General features: G+C 60.8%; 3 protein-coding genes and 1 long non-coding RNA gene across 13 annotated transcripts in view; 3 read left to right on the top strand and 1 right to left on the bottom strand.

Moving 5' to 3' along the window:
- Positions 1–6,707, top strand: part of PLEKHM2 (pleckstrin homology and RUN domain containing M2) — a 30,179-nt gene extending 23,472 nt beyond the window's left edge. For all 8 annotated transcript variants that reach the window (XM_064497167.1, XM_064497166.1, XM_064497164.1 and 5 more), the window contains 12 exons: positions 745–1,530; positions 1,846–1,915; positions 2,026–2,116; positions 2,318–2,382; positions 2,596–2,684; positions 3,416–3,548; positions 3,637–3,827; positions 4,062–4,127; positions 4,689–4,848; positions 5,125–5,304; positions 5,397–5,513; positions 5,740–6,707. In XM_064497167.1, coding sequence (XP_064353237.1) covers positions 745–1,530; positions 1,846–1,915; positions 2,026–2,116; positions 2,318–2,382; positions 2,596–2,684; positions 3,416–3,548; positions 3,637–3,827; positions 4,062–4,127; positions 4,689–4,848; positions 5,125–5,304; positions 5,397–5,513; positions 5,740–5,877 — 2,086 coding nt within the window. In that variant the 3' untranslated portion in view covers positions 5,878–6,707. The remainder of the gene's footprint in view (positions 1–744; positions 1,531–1,845; positions 1,916–2,025; positions 2,117–2,317; positions 2,383–2,595; positions 2,685–3,415; positions 3,549–3,636; positions 3,828–4,061; positions 4,128–4,688; positions 4,849–5,124; positions 5,305–5,396; positions 5,514–5,739) is intronic.
- A 469-nt stretch (positions 6,708–7,176) lies between these two features.
- Positions 7,177–9,514, top strand: TMEM82 (transmembrane protein 82). 2 transcript variants are annotated; one of them, XM_026117160.2, is made up of 6 exons: positions 7,177–7,800; positions 7,880–7,952; positions 8,071–8,245; positions 8,317–8,725; positions 8,920–9,101; positions 9,195–9,514. In XM_026117160.2, exons 1-6 carry the CDS (start codon positions 7,722–7,724, stop codon positions 9,273–9,275), a joined length of 999 nt encoding a protein of 332 aa, XP_025972945.2. In that variant the 5' UTR covers positions 7,177–7,721; the 3' UTR covers positions 9,276–9,514. The 2 variants fall into 2 exon arrangements, with proteins under 2 accessions (XP_025972945.2, XP_025972946.2); XM_026117161.2 differs by having other exon boundaries at positions 7,182–7,800; positions 8,923–9,101.
- Positions 9,515–11,718: 2,204 nt separating this feature from the next.
- FBLIM1 (filamin binding LIM protein 1) lies at positions 11,719–14,516 on the top strand. 2 transcript variants are annotated; one of them, XM_026117177.2, is made up of 7 exons: positions 11,719–11,944; positions 12,292–12,428; positions 12,509–12,635; positions 12,811–12,980; positions 13,285–13,463; positions 13,548–13,665; positions 13,950–14,516. In XM_026117177.2, the coding sequence occupies exons 1-7, from the start codon at positions 11,719–11,721 to the stop codon at positions 14,061–14,063; spliced, it is 1,071 nt and encodes a 356-aa protein (XP_025972962.2). In that variant the 3' UTR covers positions 14,064–14,516. The 2 variants fall into 2 exon arrangements, with proteins under 2 accessions (XP_025972962.2, XP_064353232.1); XM_064497162.1 differs by having other exon boundaries at positions 13,285–13,665.
- On the bottom strand, positions 14,327–19,954 carry LOC112993482 (uncharacterized). Its single transcript, XR_010385053.1, has 3 exons — positions 19,067–19,954; positions 15,232–15,329; positions 14,327–14,448 (listed from the first exon to the last, which is right to left on the bottom strand). It is a non-coding gene; the product is annotated as an uncharacterized LOC112993482 (long non-coding RNA).
- Positions 19,955–20,231: the final 277 nt, after the last annotated feature.

The following is a 20,231-nucleotide window of genomic DNA, read 5'->3' as shown; positions in this document are numbered from 1 at the left end:
CAGACAAAGAGCACAAAACTCTGTCTGCTTGTGCCCAAGGCCCTAGGGATGGGGCACCCCAAAACCAGCCCAGCAGGCCCGTGCTTTGCCCTCGCGCAGTATTTTTTCCTGGCAGCCTGGAAGCACAGAGAGATCTCTGCCCGGCTCTCCGGCAGAAAGGGGAGCGCTGGGCTCGCTTCCTAAACGGGCCAAGTGACCTGGCAGCAGTTCGGCGCCTTGGGAGCTGGCGGTCTGAACACTTCCGCAGTCGGATTCCCAGTGCGCTGTTCGGCTGGAACGGGCTCCAGGCTGCATCTCCCTCTTCTGGCAGCCGGAGACATGGCATTCCCCGATCCTCTTCCCTCTCCAGGAAAACTACTTCCTTCCCAGCATCCTGCTCACAAACAGTGATTTCTCCCATGCCAGTTTTGCTCCGCATCCCTTTGTGATCCTCTTTGCAGCCAAAGGAGACTCAAGTTGTTACGTCCAGTGGAAGACACCTCTTTGCTCTTCTAGATGGGTGGAAACTGTCTCCGTGTGCTGTGTTTTTTCTGCCTTCCTTAAAATGGTTGGCACAGAGCCTGGGGAAGCCTGGCTCCGGTTAGAGAGGTGGCATCGAATAATGTCCCTGATAGGAGAATTTCTCCGCACTAGGGATAAACCCCACAAGAAGATTTTTGGGGCAGGATGGGACCATCTTTCTGTATTGCAAAAATCTAAGCAGGTGAAGACGAGTGACATCTATGTTGGTCTCTCCCTGTGCAGGTTAGCCAAGAGGAAGAAAGCGGGCAAGAAGAAGAAAGCGAAGCCGGAGGAACCGACGAACACCCCCGGGCCCACAGTGCCTGAGGCCAGCACCCAGCAGGCTGGGGGAGATAGTGGTGTGAATGGGCTGAGTGACAGGGATGACTCACAGGGAGACGATGGTCCTGCTCCTCCAGATGGTGAACCAAGCCCGGCCGGGCCCGAAGAGAGCAGTGAGCGCTCTGCCCTCGGCCAGCTGGCTTTGCGCATCCCCGAGATGAAGGACACGTCCATGGAGAGCGTGGGGCAGCCGCTGAGCAAGGTGATGGACAGGCTGAACGGGCAGCTGGATCCCGGCGGCTGGAACGCCCCGCTCGAGCCCCCCGGGCAGTCCTTTCGGACCGGCACGCCAGGGGAGACTCCAGATGGATCGTCCTCTGGCGACCTTAGTGAGGGGATTTCGGCCCCCATGGACTTCTACCGCTTTACCATTGAGAGTCCAAACGCTCCTGCACCAGGTAGTGGCCACCATGACGCTCCAGGGCCTGGCCAACCGCCACATGTTTCTGGTAGCCTTGAGGCTCCTGAACAAGAAGAAAGCAGAGAAGGAGAAGCAATTGGGGCAGTAGAAGAGTCTGGAGGGGCAGCTGATGAACCCCAAATTGGCCAGACGGAAGCCACCAACCCAGAGGCTGTCTGCGAGCTGAAGAAAGAGCAGCCCAGCCCTTCCCTGAGCAGTGCCGAGGACTCTGGCGTGGAGGAAGGTCAGGGCAGTCCTTCAGAGCTGACCCACCCCTCTGAGTTCAGGTGAGGCTGGCTTAGCTTGACCCAGCTCAGGGGGTCCTTGCGGGAGCACGGAGAGCATCTTCCAAACAAAACAGCCCTGATGCTTGAGCCAGCGCTTTTCCCTTTATCCTCAGTTTGGTGGGCGAAGCCCGTCCTTTTCCAGGATGAAGGTGATGCTCAAGGGATGATGGTCAGGAGGAGGAGATCTTGGGGGCCAACAGGTGCCCTAAACATGGACAGGTTCAATAAGGAACGGGATTGCCCTTCCTGGGCCCTCCTCTGCCCTATGTCTCTCTGTCCTGTCTTTCAGCTTCTCCCTGCTGTCTGTCTTCACAGGGTGGATAACAACCATCTCCTACTGCTGATGATCCACGTCTTTCGGGAGAACGAGGAGCAGTTGTTCAGGGTAAGGCAGTCACAGCGGGTGGGTGCCCCAGGCTGCTCTCCCACCGAGGCCTCGGCTGCGTGCCTCGGCCGTGGCCTGAGAGCTCTTCTCTTTCCTCTCTCTCCGTGCAGATGATCCGAATGAGCACCGGGCACATGGAGGGGAACCTTCAGCTGATCTACGTCCTGCTGACGGATTGCTATGTGTATCTGATCCGGAAAGGTATCCCTTCCCCATGGCCTCTGGGCTTGTCCGCACCGCTGTAACGGCCTGCAGGACTCTTGTTTAGCAAGGATTTAACCCCTTGGAGGGCTGGAAAGCCAAGGGGAGCAAGGGTTGCCTGATCCATGGCTTGCAGCCTGGATTTGGGACGCGTTGGGCTGCTTTGCCCCCCGTTCACACGGCTCTTTGTGTCTGTGCCAGGGGCAGCGGAGAAGCCATACATGGTGGAGGAGGCCGTTTCCTATAACGAGCTGGACTACGTTTCGGTGAGTGCAGGCTGGGTTGGAGCAGCTTGGCTGAAGGTCAGCTGTCCTCGGAAGAGCAGGAGGGATTAATAGGTGTTGGGGGGGGGGTCAGGCCTCATCTCTTTGGTTGCAGAAGGGTCAAGGGCCTCACGGTGGTGCCACGGGGGCTTTCTGCGAAGTTTGGCAAAACTTTGTTCCCCATCCCGCTTCCTTAACCCGTCTTGTGTGGCGCAGGTTGGGCTGGATCAGCAGACGGTGACTCTGGTGTGCACCAATCGGAGGAAGCAGTTCCTGCTCGACACCGCGGACGTGGCCCTCACAGAGTAAGCAGGGACCGTGCAACGAACCGTGGCACGTTCCTTCGGGCGTTCGGGGCCTCTGGCCGGTGCCTTGGACTCCCGGCATGATTTGGGAAACGCGAGAAACTCCAGTGACAGCCCCTCGCTGTCGTGCAGCCAGTGAGGGTTTGAGGTTTGGTTTGATGCCAGCCGCCAAACGCTGCAGACAGCTGGAAATGCTTTGAGCAGTATTAAAAGTTAAAAATCAGCCCAAGGACTGCAGAGGCTTCCCTGGAAATACACTGCAGTCCCCGGTGTCTCCCTCATGGCTGGCAGCCTCGGGCCACTGAGCTATGCAGACCTTGTGTGCCTTGTGATGAGCAGGGATGAGGTCTTGAGTTTCAAGGTCGCAAGTCTTGAGTTTCAAGGTCCCACAGCAAGTCCCCAGGTCTGTCTTTACGTTGTCACCTCAAGGATGCGACCTGTGCCTCCTGAGGGCCTGTGTGATCACGCTGTCATCTGTGTTGGAGATGGGTGTCCGTCTCCCAGTGTGCTCTTTCAGTTCAGAGCTCACCCAGCTCCTTCCTGGACATCAGACTTTGCAGTCCCTGTTGCTTTTGGACTGTGGGTTCATTTCTAGACCCTTCAGTCCAAGAAGCGGGTCCCCAGGGTTGCGCCCCACATCCAGGGGCTCACATCCATCCCTTTTGGCACCCCAGCTCTCCTGGTGCAGCATCAGGCCCTGGCCTCATCAGAGAGCTCTGTCTCCTTCTCAGGTTCTTCCTGGTCTCCTTGAAGTCAGCCATGATCAAAGGGTGCCGGGAACCCCCTTACCCCAGTATCCTCACGGACGCCACCATGGAGAAACTGGCGCTCGCGAAGTTTGTGGCCCAGGAGTCCAAGTGCGAGGTGAGCTGGGATACTCCAGCCATCGCTAAATGCGGCGGAGGCTGCCGGGAGAATCCCTCCCGTTCACTTCTCTGCCCGTCTCTCGCAGGCCTGCGACGTGGTGGTGCGTTTCTACGGCCTCGTCCACTGGGAAGACCCCATGGACGAGGCGCTGGGACCCACTCCCAACAGCTACGCCTCTGCCGAAAACGCGGTCACGAAGGACGGCATCCTGCACTACAAGGCGGGGACCTCGTACCTGGGCAAAGAGCAGTGGAAGACCTGCTTCGTGGTGCTCAGGTGGGGCTGCGAGCCACGGGGCTGTGGGGAGGACATCGCAGAAGGTCCTGGGACCTGGAGGGGCCACCTGGGAACCTGAGATGAAGCCCCCGGTCTTGGCCACGGGCAGGGGGATCACATCCCCGTGGGGGCTGTGTGCGCAGAGGGCGGGAGCAGCCGCGGGATGTTTGCGTGGTCATCAGGGCTGAGCTGACTCCAGTTACCGACCGTGTCTCTCATCTTCCCCAACGGCAGCAACGGGATCTTGTACCAGTACCCGGACCGCACGGACGTCACCCCTCTGCTCTCCATCAACATGGGGTAAGTGGTGGGAGGCAGCAGCCTTCAGACTTGGGAGGGCTCGTTGAGATCTGGGGATCAGAGCTCCTCTAGGTGTTTTGGGGCTGATCGTGACCTAGTCCATGCCGCAGGACGTCTGCACGTCGGTGGCTGGGTAACACAACTCCCTGCTCGCTCCCGGCTGGGCATAGATGCTCATTTGATTTGGCTCCGAGCCCGCTGTGGAGTTGGGTGCGTTTCCTCCCAGATTTTGCATGCCAAGCTGACTCTCCGATGAGGAATCGGCCTCTGACAGGGCACGAGTCCTCCTCCAAGAGCCACACTGGGAGACCGCTGCAAACCCGCCGTGTCCAAGTCCCGCTCCACCGTGATGTGCAGAGATTCCATTCTTGGAGCGACCGCGCGGGGTGCTGGGGATCAGCTCCAGCCACTAAAGGCAGATGGGAAACCAGTGCTGGTGGGGAAAGGGGAGCGATGTGCAGCGCAGAGAGGACAGACGGAAGCAAGGATCATTAACAGGATAGCGCTGGCCGGTCTGTCCCGTTCTTCCCCGCTGATCTTCACCCTCCCCCTCTCTCCCAGCGGCGAGCAGTGCGGGGGATGCCGGCGCTCCAACACCACCGACCGGCCCCACTCCTTCCAGGTGATCCTGACGGACCGGCCCTCCCTGGAGCTGAGCGCCGACAACGAGGCCGACATGGCAGACTGGATGCAGTACTTCTGCCAGGCCGTCTCCAAAGGGGTGAGCGCCCTCCTTCACCCAGGGCTGGCCTTGGGGCTCAGCCTTCCCGCGGTCCTTCCCGTCGTGGGACGGGGAGTCGCAGGGATTGAGCTCCCCGAGATGGGAGCAGTCCATATAGAGCTGCAGAAAGGACCTGGGAGTGATGATTGAGGGCCAGCTAGCAGGGGTGGAGTCTCCCTGTGAGCCAGAAGAAGGGCTTTTCCTCACCGGAGGCACAGGACATCCGTGGAGAGGGACTCCATGCTGGGTTTTAAGTCCCCTTCGCCACCCGCGCAGGTAATCCCCCAGGGCGTTGCCCCCACGCCTTGTGTCCCCTGCTGCCTCGTGCTGACGGACAAGAAGGCCTTCACCTGCCATGAGGACTGCCAGACAAGCTTCTTCCGCTCGCTGGGCACCGTGGAGCTGACGGATGTCACCACCGTCTCCACGGAGGCCGGCAAGGAGTACTGTATCCTAGTGAGTGTGGTGCTTTGGGTGGAGCCTGGCTGGTCCCGGCCTGAGCTAGGGCTGCCATGCTAACGCTCTCGGGCTTCTCCCTTGGTTTTTAGGAGTTTGCTCAGGACCGCAAGCAGTTCCTGCCCCCCTGGGTCCTCTATTTTAGTTGCACTACAGAACTGGAGAGGTTCCTCTCGGCGCTGAACGCCGCGTGGAAGAACATCTACCAGGTGAGCGCGTGAGGCCACGTCACACCCCTCCCGGAGTCGCAGGGCAAACGGGGCCAGCGTGCTCTGAGAAAGGGGACAACGGCTTTCCCTCCCCCAGAAGTGGGGCCAACCCAGCCACCTGGGCTTCCCGCGGAGAGCAGGGCTCTGGTTTTGTAACACGAGGGAGAAGAAAGTGTAGTTCGTCCCAGGGCTACCGCAGCGTCACTGTCCGCCGTCCGCATTTCAGGTCGATCTTCTGCACAAGGCCATCCTGGACGCCGCCGTCAAGAAGAAATGCGAAGACGCTCAGAGCCTCATCGACAGCGCCTGGCAGCGCAGCGACAGCCTGTGCCGTGGACGAGCCGAGCGGGACCCGTGGTGTTAACCCCGGCAGGGCGAAGGACGGCCGACAGGACGATCCCCGGCTGTTTCGGGAGAGAGAGCGGGAGCGAGCACGCTCCCGCCGCTGCGCAAGGCCTGGCGCCCGTATCCGGCTGCCCCGGGGCCACCCCAAATCCTCCTGCCGTCCCGCGGTACCCGCCCGGACGTGCCGGCGGACGTGGGCCCCCGGCCGCGCGGTCGCCCACGCGCTGCCGGCTCCGCGGGGACAAGGCGGGTGCTCGGCCGCGCTGGGGATGAGGCCAGAGGCCGCTTGCGTTGTACAGACCCTCCCGCGTCGCCCAGCTGCCTCTGGACAAGCTGCCAGTCGAGGAAAAAAAGGAGCGATGGGGGGGGGTGGGCTGGGGTTGGGGTGTCCCCCGGTTTCGGGTGGGCACCCGGCGCCGGGACCGACCAGTTGTTCATTTTAGAACAAGGTGGGTCGTGGACGTGGCGAGACCGGAAGCCGAAATCGCTCGCGCGCATGTTTTACCCCTTGCTACTACAATCACCGAGTACGGCACCGCTTCGCCCTCCGCCTTCCCTGCCCCTCGGCGCGGGGGGGTCGCTCCGGCCCCCCGTGAGGCAGAGGGAAGAGGGGACCTGAGGGCCGGAGGGTGGCGGAGCCGTTCCCTGCGCCCGATCCGGCCCCGGTGCCCTCTGCAGACCGGGGCATAGTTGGAGCTTTGAAAAAGGAGCTGGAGACCTTCTGTAATATACGTTCACGGGGCCTTTTTTGGGGGGAGAAAACGTATGTGACCGAATGTATATGTATATACATCTGCTTCCTTTTCCTCCCCCCCCCCCTTCCCCAAATAAATATTCATTGGTAACTCAGATCTGGCCGTATGAATTTCCGCAGCGGGGGCTGCGCTGTGCTTTCCCGGCTGTTTCTTGGGCCCTTCGGCGGACGAAACGCTCCGGCCGGAGCGGAGGGGGATGCTGGAGCTGGCGAGGAAGATGACGGACGCCCCAGGCTGTCGCGTCCGGTTTGCGCTGGGGCGGTTGTGGCCCCGAGGGAGAGTTTGGGAGCTGGAAACCAGCCCGCCGTGGGCACGGAGACCCTACGGAGCCGCATTTAGGATTTTTTCCGGGGGGAACGGGGCAATTCCGCCTTTTTTTCACCGATTGAGCCTGGAAGGGTCTTGTTTTTCCGGGGAGGGGGAAAGCGGCGGCCCTAAAACTAGGAATGCCCCAGGGAAGGGGGGGAACAGCGCCCGCCGCTGCCTTTCGGCCCGGGAGTATCCGATTTCAAAGCGCTTTGAAATCCCAAGGTAACCCGGAGAGGGGCTGACGCAGGGGGGAAACCGCCACAAAACCCCCCCAAAAAAAGCAGGGGCCGGTTTAAGGGCCGCGGCCTCCCCTCCGTGAGCCACAAGCGTGCTGAGCTGCGCAGTCCTCAGCGCGAGCCCCTGAAATGTGATTTTTGTTGTTGTTAGTTATTTCTATTTCCTTTAAATAAGGAAATTGATTTTTAATTAATTTTCAAGGAAATAAATAAGGTCTCCGTCAGCAGGGCACCGGGCGAGAAAGCGGGGCTCAAAGCCGGGAGGGGATCGCGGGGAGGGCGAAGCGGGGCCAAGCCCGCCGGATCCGGCCACACGCTCGGCAGCAAAACACCCCATCCCGGGAGGGATGCTGGCGATACCCTCCTCCTCCTCATTTCACACCTCTCCAGGTGTCGGGGGGAGCTAATTTTTTAGCTGGGGGCGGCCCGAGCGGCTTTTTTAGCTCAGCTGCTCCCGAGCAGGCTACAGCCGCCTCCCTGCAACCAGGCAATGATTTACTAGCCGGCGGCTCCCTCCGTCCGCCTCCGCCCCGCGGACCTTTGAGCCGAGGCGGCCGCCGAAAATGTTCTCCCTGGGCTCCTGGCTGCCGGCTTGGCCCGGCTTGGCCTGGGGCTGGGCGCTGCTGGATGGGCTGCTGCAAGGTGGGAGCTCGGCGGCGGGCGGGGGGGGTGGTCGGCACCCCCGGGTGCCCCTGACCCGCCGGCCGCCTCTTTCCCGCAGGGCTGGTGGGCGCCTGCGCCGTGTCGGTGCTCTGCAGCCTCATGAAGGTTTATCTCTACGTCCAGTGCTGCAAGTAAGCGTCTCGCCCTGCCTCCCTGCTTTCGGCACCCCGGAGGGTCCCGGGTGCTGCTTGCACCCTCCTCTTCCTCCCTCCCGCCACCGCGGCTGAGTGGCTTCCTTCCCGTCGGCAGCGATCCGGAGCGGCAGGCGGAGAAGGAGGCGCTGCGGGCGCGGCGGTGGCTGCTGGACGCCCTGCACGTGCCCCTGCTCACGGCCGTGCTGGCCGCCGTGGGCTCCCGGGTGGCCGCGCTGGTGGCCCTGGAGTTCTCCCTGCGGGCCGCCTCGGCCCTCCTCTCGCCCGGCAAGGTGAGCGGGGCGAGGGCCGGGGGAAACCGAGGCACGGCGGCCGGCTCACGGCATCCCCCCGTTTCCCGCAGGGCGGCCTCAGCAGCCAGCTCTACCTGCTGTGCCAGTACTCGCTGGGCTGCGGCGTCTACTGCGGCCTCGGCTTCTTGCTGGACGGGGCGCCGCACGCCACGGGCAACCTGCTGCTGGCCGCCGGGCTGGCGGGGCTGCTGGCGGCGGCCGCCCGGCGCCTGGCGCGTCACGTCTGCGCCCTCTACGAGCTGCACAGCCGGGCCCGCTACTGCGGCGTCTGCATCGCCCTGCTGGCCGCCGGCCACGGCCTGCCGGGGCTGCTGCGCCGGGCGCTGGCCGTGGCCTTCGCCGTGGCCGACCTGGCCGCCGTGGCCTTGCTCAACCGGGATTTCCTGGGGCCAGCGGAGGCGGCGCGGTTCTGGACGCCGCTCACCATCTGCTACGCGCTGCTGGTGGTCTACATGCAAGGTGAGGCGGTTCGGGGCGGAAAACTCGCTTTTTGGGGGGCGCCTCGGCCCGCAGGGCCGCGTTCTGCAGGGACGTGGTTTTGGAGGACCACCACATTGCGTTGGAGGTACCCTCGTAGGGTGTCTCGGGGCGTCCCCGGTAGGGCGCAACCGGGTGCCGCGGCGCCCCGGTGATGCCACCACCGTGGTCCCCAGCAGAGGAGCAGAAGCAGGGCCCGCCCGTCTACCAGACGGTCTTCGTGAGGATGGGCGGCCTCCTCATCCTCCTGCTCACCGTGGGCCGCTGGACGGACATCCTCGGCGTCCTGGTGTCGCTGGTGGGCGAGATCTGGTGCCTCCTCCGGGTCGGCGTCATGCTGGACGTCTGCCGGCGGCAGGTGAGGGCCGCTGCGCCGGCGGCAGCCCCGACGCCGGGGTGAGGGGCTGCCTCGCCCCCTTCCCAGCTGCCTTTCGGGCTTTCTCCTCCGCAGGATTTGGCCCAGCAGTGGGGAGACCTTTCTGCATCGCCGGAGGCTTCTTCCCGGCGATCCGGCTCGGAGACGGAGTCCTGAGAGCGGAGCGCGCTGCCGAGGACTGGCCGGACGTGAGAAAAGGGGGGCAGCACTTCCCAGCACCCCGAAACGCAGCTGTCCCCCCCAAAATCCTTCCCGCTCGTGGTCCAGAGCCGCCGTGGGTGCACGTGGGCCGGGACCCCGCGGTCACCCGGGCCGGGAGGTTTTGCTCCCTCGTCGCCGCGGGGGCGGTGAGATGTCCGCGGGGTCTCGTGGGAAATAAAGTCGTTCTAGCAAAAGCCCCCAAGTGCGGCTGGGTCGGAGCGCCGGGGACGGCCGAGGCGCTGAGCCCCCACCGATGGGTGCTGGCGGCTGGGTGCAAGTGGCCTGGCGGGGCCTGAGGTGCGTGGGGCCCATGGGGCACCCTGGGGTGTATGGGGCACCCCTAGGGCACATGGGGCACCGTGGGGTGCATGGGGACCCATAGGGCACCCTGAGAGCCCATGGGGCACCCTTGGATCCATGCAGCACCCCGGGGTGCATGGGGCACCCTGAGGGAGTATGGGGCATCCCTGGGTGCACGGCACATGCCAGGACTTATGGGGCATCCTGAGAGCATGTGGGGCACCCTAGGGCCCATGGGGCACCCCGGGGGGTGTGTGGGGTACCCCTGGGGCCATAGGGCACCCCCAGAGCATATGGGGACCCATGAAGCACCCTGAGAGTGTATGGGGCACCCTTGGACCCATGGGGCACCCTGAGAGCACATGGGGCGCCCTGGGGGGTGCATGGGGCACCCCAGGGTGCACGGAGACCCACGGGGCACCCTGAGAGCGTATGGGCCCCCCCTGGACCCATGGGGCACCCTGGGGTGCACGGGGCACCCTGAGGGAGTATGCCCCCCCCCCCGGGTGCATGGGACGCGCCAGGGCTTATGGGGCACCCCAGGGACCACGGGGCGCCCCGGGGGGGGGGGGCATGGGGCACCCCCGGGCCCCCGGCATGGGAAGCGGCGGCCGTGGGGCAGGCGGGGAGGAAGGAGGGAGGAGGAAGGAAGGAAGGAGGAGGAGGGGGGGGGAGGAAGGGGCGGTGATGCCGGGCGGCTCTGCCCCCCCCCACCCCGTCCCGTCCCGTCCCGTCCCCGCTGCCCGGCCGCGCCGGTGCGCCCGGAGCGCACGCAGGGACCCGCGGCGGCAGGTAGGGGACGGGGCACCGGGGGGGGGGGGGGGGGGGGGACAGGGGACCCCGGGGGGGGGACAGGCGATGCCCCATGCAGGGGAAGGGCCCCCCCCCCCATTTAAGGGGTAGCTAAGGGGCCCCCGAAGCCACCCCAGGAGGGGACGAGGGGGCTGCAGCGCCTGTTTGGGCAGGGGACCGGGGGGCGGCGGCAGGTAGGGGACAGGGCACCCCCCAAGTGGGGGGCAGGGGACCCCCCCCAAGTAGGGGACAGAGGGACAGGGGACCCCCCCAGGCAGGGGATGGGGGGCCGCGGGACCACGCCGGGATGGGACAGAGCCCATTCGGGCAGGGGGCCGTGGGGCCACCCCTGGGCGGGGGCGGCGGGACCCACCGGGGAAGGGGGGCGGCGGAGCCGCTTGGAGGGTCCCGCGGGGCCACGCCGAAATAGGGGACAGCGGGGCCACCGCCACTAAGGGACAGGGGACCCCAGGGCCACCCCGGAAAGGGGGCCGCAAGGTCTCCTCCCGCCCTTTTCGGGGCGACTCTTGGGTGCACCCCGCTCCGGGCACCGCGGCAAGGGGGGACGCGGGGCGCGGGACGAGGCCGCTCGGGGACGTTCCCACGCCGGCCTCGGCCGTCCCGCTCCGGCTGCCGCCACGGGGACGCCCGGAGCTCGGCGGCGCCGGCACAAAGAGGAATGCGAGGAGCACATGGTTCCCATTAGCTTTTTTTAGGGTTTTTTTTTTAAGTTTTTTTTTTGTGGGTTTTTTTTTTTGTTTTTTTTTTTTTTGCTCGCTCGGCAATCCCCAGCTCGGCACCGGGGAACTCGGCTCCTTCCGGAGAGGAGGGAACCGGCTGCTCCCCGAGGCCGGGATTTAAGGAGCCAAGTGAAGGAGCCACTTTGGTTTTGCCAGCAGCTCGCTGGATTTTCCAGCGATGCGGGGGGAAACAGGCAGAACCCGGAGCGGCTCCGTGCCTCAGTTTCCCTCCAGAGCGGGGCAGGATTCGCCACAACCGTGGATCCGCCGGGATCTGGGGATCGGCACCGGGCCGGGCGGCCGGGCCGCTATCAAGGCTGCCGGCGGCCTTTGCCCCCTCGCCGCCCGCTTCCCGTCTGGCTCCCGGGGTGCGAGCCGGATCATCGGCACCGACGTGACGTGGGCCGGGCCGCTTATCGCGGCTCCTTTTCCAGGAAGGACAGCACGGGCGGAGGAGAAGCGAGCGGAGAGGAGGGTTGAGCCTGGAGGTGGTTTGGGGAGGGTTTGGCTCATTTTTCGCAATTTCCCCAGGCATCGCCCCCCCCCCTCCCCGCCCCGCTCCGAAGATGCTGCCGGGAAAAGCAGAGAAGCGAATCGCTTCGTCCGTCTACATCACCCTGGCGCCGCCGCGGAGGGAGCCGGCCGGCACGCAGCAAATACAGCCCCAGCTGTGCCCGGCTCCCTCCGAGGCTCCGAAATCTCCGGGCGCCCGCCGGGCACGGACGCCTCCGGAGAGCGACGTGCCGGGTGCCGGCCGGCCGGCCCCGCGCGCCCCAGGCTTGGCCAATGGAGGTGAGGACCGAACCGCGGCAGCGGGACCGCGGTGCCAAGGGACCGCGGGAAAAAGCGGGTGCGTTTTCCCGTCCCGGGGACGCTCGGCGAGAGACGCGGCACTGGGAAAAGCGCGGGCGCTCCCAGGCTTTTCCCAAATTCCTGCCCAACCGAGCGCTTCCCTAAGGAAGGATCCACGGTTGCCGGCTGTCTCCGGCGCCTTATCAGCACTGTTTGCTCCCCTCCGGCCGAGACGGCGTTTGCTTTTTGGGCAGGTCCGCGAGTGCTGCTGCTTCCCGGGGCGGTTGGTTATCGCCGTGCCGGGCTGCTCGCGGCGTTGCATCCGGCATTTCCGCCTTTCGCTCCAGGTTTCTCCGGACCGGCAGCCCGGCGGCCTTCGTCGCCGCCGTTCCTCCTCCTCTCCGAGGCGCCACAGCCGCTGTGCGCGGAGATGCTGGCACCGGCGCTGCAGGAGCTGAACATCGCCGCGCCGGCCGCTCTCCAGGTGGGATTGATGGAGGGGGGGGACGGGAGGTGCCTCGGTTTCCCCGGCACGGCTGAACGTGCTTTCGCCCCGCCTGACAGACGCCCTCCGCCTTCCCCGCCGAACTGAGGCAGCCCGAGCTGCGGGCGACCCGCCTGGAGCGAGCCGGCGAGGGGCCGCCGCCGCGGCACGACGTGAACGGGCATCCGGAAAGGGACTTCTCCAGCGGTAAGATGGGGAAACCGAGGCACGCGGCGCAGCGGGTTAGGCAGAGCCGCGCTGCTCTCTTGCAACACAAGAAGCCGGGGATGGAGGCAAAGCAAGTCATCCCGGCTCTGCATCCCGGTTTGTGGAGCAAAAAAGAGCTGCCGGGGGTCCGAACTCCAATTTTCCGTCCTCCCAGACGTCTGCGCCTTCTGCCACAAAGCCGTCGGCGCCGGGGACCCGACCGTCGAGGCGATGGGCAAGCAGTACCACGCCGACTGCTTCACTTGCAGGACGTGCCAGCAGCTCCTGGCCGGCCAGCGCTACTACCGAAAAGACGGGCGCCCCATCTGCGACGCCTGCTACAAGGTACCCGGCCTCGGTGGCTCCTCCAGGGCGACGGGAGCCAAAACAGCCCCGTGCAAACGCAGCTTGGCTAACGGGTATAAATCCAGCCAGCTCTGGTTCATCCACCTTGCGAGCTATGTTTTCCCCTGGGATGAATTTTTGCAGCGTTTGCACGGTGGGAATTTTTGCAGCAGGTGCATTTGCACCCAGAAAACCGCTGGCGGGAAAAAAGTGATGCATCACACAGGGTTTTGGCTGCGTGAGGCCTCGGAGGAGTGGGGAGGGACGGCGGGGAGCGTCATTTTCTCACGTTTCGCCCCCCCAGGCCACGCTGGAGAAGTGTGCCAAGTGCCAGGCGCCCATCCTCGAGCACATCGTGCGCGCCCTGGGCAAGGGCTACCACCCGGGCTGCTTCGTCTGCGCTGCCTGCGGCCGGGCGCTGGGCGACGAGAGCTTCGCGGCGGGCGAGCGGGACGACGTGTACTGCGTGGACGACTTCTACAGGTGGGCGCTCGCGGCGGGTGGCCGGCAACGGGGATCCGGGCAGCGCACCGCTGGCTCAGCATCCGCTTTTTTTCCCCCCGGCAGGATATACGCCTCGGTCTGCAGCGCCTGCCAGCAGCCCATCGTCCCCCGCGAGGGCAGAGACACCTACAAGATCGAGTGCCTGGGGCGCAGCTTCCACGAGAGCTGCTACCGCTGCGAGGTACGGCCCGGCGCGGTCCCCAAAATCCCTCGGCGGTGATTTATTCCCCTCCGCTGCAAACGGCGCCGATTGGGGCGATGCCTATCGCAACGAGGGTGCAATCGCCGGCCGAGCTGGCAGCACAGATTGCTCCCGTCTCGTTTTAATTTTATATCGCACCCCTTCATCTATAAGTGCTCCAGCGGGAGACGGGCCCGAATCCGTCCTCATTCCCGGGAGCGGGGCTCGGGCTGCGCTCAGCTCCGCGGGAGCTCCCAGTTCTCCCTTCTTTCCCCTCCCCGCAGCGCTGCCGGATCCCGCTGTCGCCGGAGCCGACGGAGAACGGGTGCTACCCGCTGGGCACCCGCCTGCTCTGCAAATCCTGCCACGTCGCCCAGCGCGACGAGTCGTCCTGCTGAAGCCGGGAGCCGGCGCCGCTCCGTACCTGGACCGCGCGGGAAAAGCCCGCCGGGGAGCCGCTTCCCTTCCCGTCGGTTCGTCGCATCCGCAACTAGCCGGAGGACGGGCGTTTTCATCCCCAAAATTCACTCCTCCTACGCAGGAGCCCTTCGCGCCGGGACCGGCCAGGTGGAGAGGCACAGACTTAGCGTCCCGGCGAGGCTCTGCCCTCCGTCCACCCGCTCATTATAAATATAAAAAGCTCTGGCGTGCAGCGGTGGCGGACAGGCTGAGGGGTTTTTTTTGCTTTTTTTTACCTTTTTTCCAAGGCTGGTATTGTTTTGTCGGGTGTTTTTCTTTCTTTTCGCGCTTTCTTGGGGTTTCATTTAAACATCAGGTTTCTCTCTGCAGTGACACAGAGAAGTACCGATTTAGTCGGCGAGCAGTTAAATAAAACCCCGAGCTAAAAATCCTGTTTCTTTCCTCCACCTGCTTCCTGTATTTCAAACTCATAAAATACAAGTAAAAATATGGGTGCATGGGGGGAAAAAGCCACTTAGAAACCGCACCGGGCAGCCTGGGAAACACTGTTTTGGGTTATTTTTTCCCACCTCTGCGAGTAGGATTCTCAGCTTTTTTTCCGTTCTGTGTTGGGGATGTTGTGGCTGTGCTTTTTTTTTTTTGGTTTTTTTTTTTTGCCTGGGTCTGACAGGCTGTAAATCATCTGGGATCATTTCAAACGAGCCCTGGAGCCGGCAGAGGGCAGCCGGAGCACAAATTCCCCTGCTCGGTCAAACGCCAGAAGAAATTCAGTTTCTTCTATACATGACACCGAGCTGGTAGCAATGACGGGAGAGACTGACGCCTGTCAGCCTGATTTCTGCTTTTTTATCCCCGATACCATCGCTCTGCTGCAGAAAGCTTTTTCTTTTCCTGCTCCTTGCAAGTCATGACCTGACTCTGAGAGAAAAAAAAGGAGCAAGATATCAGACCTGGGCTACCGCCTCGTCCCCGTGCATTCGGCATCCATGCGACCGGTCTGCCCGGCGCTTACCTTCTCCACCGGGCACACTTCCCATTTTTGTTTCACGAGGCTTTTGCAAACAGCAGCCGGAGAAATAGGGTTTTTCTTTTTAATGCAAAGTGCCTGTAAACCCACAAATGAGCAGCAGAAAAAAGCAAGAGTACCTGAAACTAATGCTTCACTGATGAAGAAAGGGAACTGATAATGCAGGCAGCAAAGCTCTGTATCATGCTGTATAATGTCTATCCAGCGCACGCTGCATCTGTAAATGAGAGGGTTAATGTATGGCTGAATAGCACCGGAGTCCAGTGAGTGAGTTGATTAATCACACAGGCCCTAAAACTATTTCCTGCTGTCTTTTCCCATCTACAAAGCATATTACTCATGTCCATAATGTGCATATACAGCCATCAGTCGGGTACTAACTATAAATTAGGTATAAACGGGATGTTCATGTAAAATCTGTGGTCTTTTCCAGAGTTGGGACGGTCACACAAGCAGGTGGCTCTGGGTCCGGCTGGCTGGGGACGTGTCCCCTGCCAGGAAAGTCCCGTGGTGGTGGCAGCGGCGCCTGCTCCAAGTCAGCTCTCACTTTCCAAAGCACGGGCTGCCTCTCGCCACGTGGGGAAACCCAGGCTGCGCGAAAGGACACCAGCCGCCCCCTGCAAAAAAGAGAGGGGAAAAAAAAAGAGGAAAAAAAAAAAGAAAAAAGACGTGGGTGCTGCACAGCACCCATGGGTGCTTGGCCAGTTACGTTTTTCCCTCTGCAAACCTAATGCACTTCCCCAGCAGGGAAGAGCGAGCCAGGATCATCTGCTAACAGAGGGGACTGCTGCAATTTTTGGGCCAGCAGAAGGGTTTTTTATCGCTAAGGCCATTTGACAGGGAGGAGATGCTGCAGGAGAAAGGAGTGAGGCAAGGCACTTCCCGGGAATTTAGCAACGCGCCGCCGCAAAGGGATGCAGCGGGGCCGTGTCCTTTCTCAGCACCAACGTGCCCAGGTCAGCCAGCAAAAAAAAAAAAAAAAATAACAAAATATAAAAGTATTCCCGGAGCAAGATGAGGCTCCTGCTCTGCTCCCTGAGACCACCCTGGTGTAAAACCAGCTTGAGGTCTGGCTCATCCCTTCCAGTGGAGAAGGGCAAAGACGCTCTTAAGCCTCCGAAACACACCGGCCAGGCCCTGCCCTTCCCTTGGCTGCTGCAATAACCCCATCTTTTTTAGCAATCCCTCTTGGCAGTCCGGTGCGAGCGGGGAGGGCCCTGCGAGGAAGGCTGGCTCCTCTCCAAGAAGCAGCAAATGCAAATATTTCTGCACTTCAGCCTGGGTGCGGCCGGTGGATAAAGTTTCCCCGGGCTTTCCCAGCAAAGGCAGCTGATCTACGGCGCCGGCGCTGAACCGGAGCCCGCTGCCGGCCCAGTTCGCTACTGGGATTACGACGGCCATCGCTTTGTCCGTGCATCACGTAAAAGATATTGCTTCTCTCACAAATCAAGGGACAGGCAGGCTGAATTCGGGCTGGCAGAGCTTTTAAACTAAAAGACGTGTTAACAGGCATGGCAATACTATTTTTAAATCGGTGGCCAAAGCGTTTCTTTGAAAAAACCAAGTCGTCTCGCGGGTTTTGTTTGCAAGCTGAAGACTTCGGCATGGGGTGAGCAGAGCAAGGCCATAAAGGGAAGCAGGCTGAAACCACCTCCCCTGCTCCCGCCAGCTGCGAGAAATGCAAAAAAAGCAGACGGCGGGCAAACAAGGAGAGACGAAACCAGATTCCTGGCGTTCCTTCCCTCTTTCATCACCGCCCGCGAGGTGCCGTGGGCAACGGAAAGCCGCGGGAAAAGTCTCCTGCGGACGAGGGGAAAAACTCCGGAAAAGCCACGGGAAAATGGCCCCGCGTCCGCTTTCGGGGAGGGGAAACCAAGGCCGAAGCAGGCGGGAAGAGGTCAGGTGAGAAAGGGCAAAGCTCCGCCGGTCAGAGAGCGTGCCGGGGCGAGGGCTGGACGCTTGATGGCAATGACGGGACTTTTTAAAGACCTTTTTTAAGTCCGTTGGCGTGAAGCCGGCACGAACAGCCACAGGAAACCTGGAAGAATCGCCCTGTTTTCTCACAGTTTCCCCAATGAAAACCGGCAGAAGCATTCTGGATTAAAAATCAGCAGGGCAATCCAAGCCCTGGACGTCTCCAGCTTTGCTGTTTTATTTAGAGCACAACCTGGACATACAAAAAAGGACACTATTCCCCTTCTCGCTGTTTTTGCTGAAAAAAAGAGGGCCAATCCAGGCTGAAATGTGTTTACAGGAGGCCTCTGAAGCAGGAGAGATTGTCACCTAAATACCCAGCACTGGGATTTATTTTTAAAGCATACCATGTTTTCAATACATGAGGCTAAATTGATGCAGTCTTGTTATGCAAGCGCACTACCAGGCTGCAAATTATACGCTGGGTTATAAAAAAAAAAAAACAACTCGTTCTGAAAATAGATGCATAGCACATGTCTACAAGCAGGGCTCTGACATTTAATATCCCAGCTTTTCCCAACCCCTTTAACTTCATCATCTCAGAAGCAATTACAGCATCCTGCAGCCCAATTTCCCGGCTACAAACTCACGATTCTCCTTCATACCCGGGTTCGAGCAGCTTACATTATTTATTTTGCAGGGACGTAATTCGATTAGAGCCTGCAGGCTTGTTAACAAAAAAAAAATTAAAAAAAAACCCACACTGGAAAACACATTTCTCCAATAGGTGTTTTGTTTTGTTGTTTCATGGCAGCGCCTTAAGCTGGTTTATTGACCTCGGTGATTTATCACTGAGAAGGAAAAAGCTGGGGGGAGGGGGGGGATATCGCCTCAAAATAAATATATCCCTTAATTCTCGGGGCTGCTAACTTTCCCTGAGCGCCCAGCTGGGGGAACAGACGTTAATCTCCTTTGCACGTCCCCACAGGCTGCCTCCTCCAAGGCTAAATCCTCACAGCGCGCTCGGCCTCATCCCTCTGGCCGCCGCCGCCTCCCCCCACACACACCCACCACGATCCCAGCGCTTTAAGGGCATCACGTAGCCTCCACGTCGTTTTGCGGCTGCCAAAAAAGAAATAAATTAGGCAAAGGAATGTATTCGCCTGCCGAAGGCGGAGGCCCGCGGCTGCCCCTCCCGGGGGCCGGGCACGACAGCGCCGCCTCCGCCGCGCGTAGCGGCCGCCCGCGGTACTGCAGGCGAGCCGCCCCCTTCCCGCCGCCCGCTTCACAAAATGGCCGCGCGGCGGGGCGACAAAATGGCGCCGGGCACAAGGACAAGCGACGCGCGGCTGCGGGGCCGGGGCGGCGAGCGTGGTGGGCAAAGCCGTGCCAGGAGCACGGCGGAGCGGCCCCCTTCGCGCTCGTCCCCGTCAGACGGGCAGCGAAAGCGCTGGAGTGGAGAGGGGGAAAATCTCCCATTTATTTTTCTCCCTCCCCTTGGCGAAGGGAAGCGAAAATGCCCAGAAATGCGCGTTTCCACTCGGCGCCCCCCCCCCCCGCCCCGGCGGCGGGAGCCCCCTCAGAGCCCGCCGACCCCGACCCGTTTCGGGGTGTTTTGTCCTGGTAGCCTGAAAGGTTTTGGCCCAGAATCGCCCCCCGAGGGGAAGGGGTTGGTGCATCTTTTTTCTTCTTTTTCTTTCTCGCCGCTTTTCCTCCTGCGTTGGGGGGGAAAGCGATCACCTCTCGCTTTTCCTCACCGTGTGGAAAACACCCAAACGTGATTAAAAAAAAAAAAAAGCCCCCAAGATTGATTTTTATCCGCAGAGCTGGAGGCTCTGGGCGGCGTGGTGAAGAAGCCGTCTGCCTCCCCCCAACCTGCCCCTCGGTGCGCTTAATTAAAAGCTTATACTTTGTAGGATCAGCTGTAGTAATAGTGTTTTATTTTGTTTTGTTTTGTTTTTACACACCCCGTACACCCCCCTCTGCTTATTGCGGAGCCAACGTACCACACGCACGCTTCGTTTTGAAATGCTGCCTTACCTTTCTCTGCACCAGTTTGTTACAGCCTACAGCATAACATCGCCCCTTCTTTGTTAAAAAAAAAAAAATCACATGCCAAAAATACTAGTCTTTTTTTTTTCCCCCGGAATTACAGACTTAGGCCCATACAGATGTGCTTTTATTTCTACACACACGTACACGCACACACACATATACGTATCTCCTTCTTCCAAGGTCTGCTTACAGAATATAAAATAAAACCACACACCTAAAACAGTATGATTTAATTACATATAATCACTGCAATTTTGGCCCATATATGTTTGATTTTATATATATATATGTATATATTACCTTTGTATTCCTCCATTGGCTTTCTATTACAACATATCCTAAAAACAGGAGAAAAAAAAATGCCATCACCAAAAATAGTAATAAAAAAACAACCCATCTCTTTTTACCAGTCCATGGTGGAAGTTTGTGCCTGAATGTTTTATTTGTTCCACAGAGATGAAGATTTTCCTTGGCATATTTGGGGAGGATGTTTTAATTAAAAGACAAAAAAAAAAAGCCAACGATAGAACAGAAAGAACCAAAAAAAAAAAAGCTGCTCCAGTAACTGAAGCTGCAAATGCAAATAGTCCGGATCAGACAATTCATTGTAACGAAAAGAGGACAAATTAGCTCAACTTAAATGGCAGGGCTTTGCTGTAGATCCAGGAGGAGGGATCAGCTCCTTTTATTCCACCATCTAGCGCTCCAAACACCACCATTTTTTTTCTTTTTTTTTTTTTTTGGTGCTTGTGCGTTGGGGCGTTTTATTCGGAGCCAAGACTGCAAAACCCAGCCGAGCCAACGGCCGCTTGTGGGCATCGTTTGGTTTTTCTTAATTACTATTATTATTATTATTATTATTTGTCCCCCGCCCCCCCTTTCCTCACCCCTGCACGCGTGCAGAGCAGTGCCCCCGATCCCGGCGGATCCCTTTTATTATGTGCGCGCTCTCTCTGCTTTTCCTCTGTAGGGGATAAAGGTTTCGCCGCTCTCCTCAGCTCGGCGGCTCATTCCAGAAGTTTCCACAGCGAGAGGAAACGGCGGGAGGCGGGGGCCGGCGGGGGGGGGGGGGGAGCGGCCACTGCGGCGCCTTTGCCGCAGCGCCGGGCGGGCGTGGCCGCCGCTACCGGAGGAGGAGGAGGAGGATGAA

Source organism: Dromaius novaehollandiae, chromosome 24 (assembly GCF_036370855.1).
Source record: "Dromaius novaehollandiae isolate bDroNov1 chromosome 24, bDroNov1.hap1, whole genome shotgun sequence".
Taxonomy (NCBI): Eukaryota; Metazoa; Chordata; class Aves; order Casuariiformes; family Dromaiidae; genus Dromaius; species Dromaius novaehollandiae.
The sequence above is the reverse complement of the archived record's forward strand: the minus strand, read 5'-3'. Positions and strand labels throughout refer to the sequence as shown.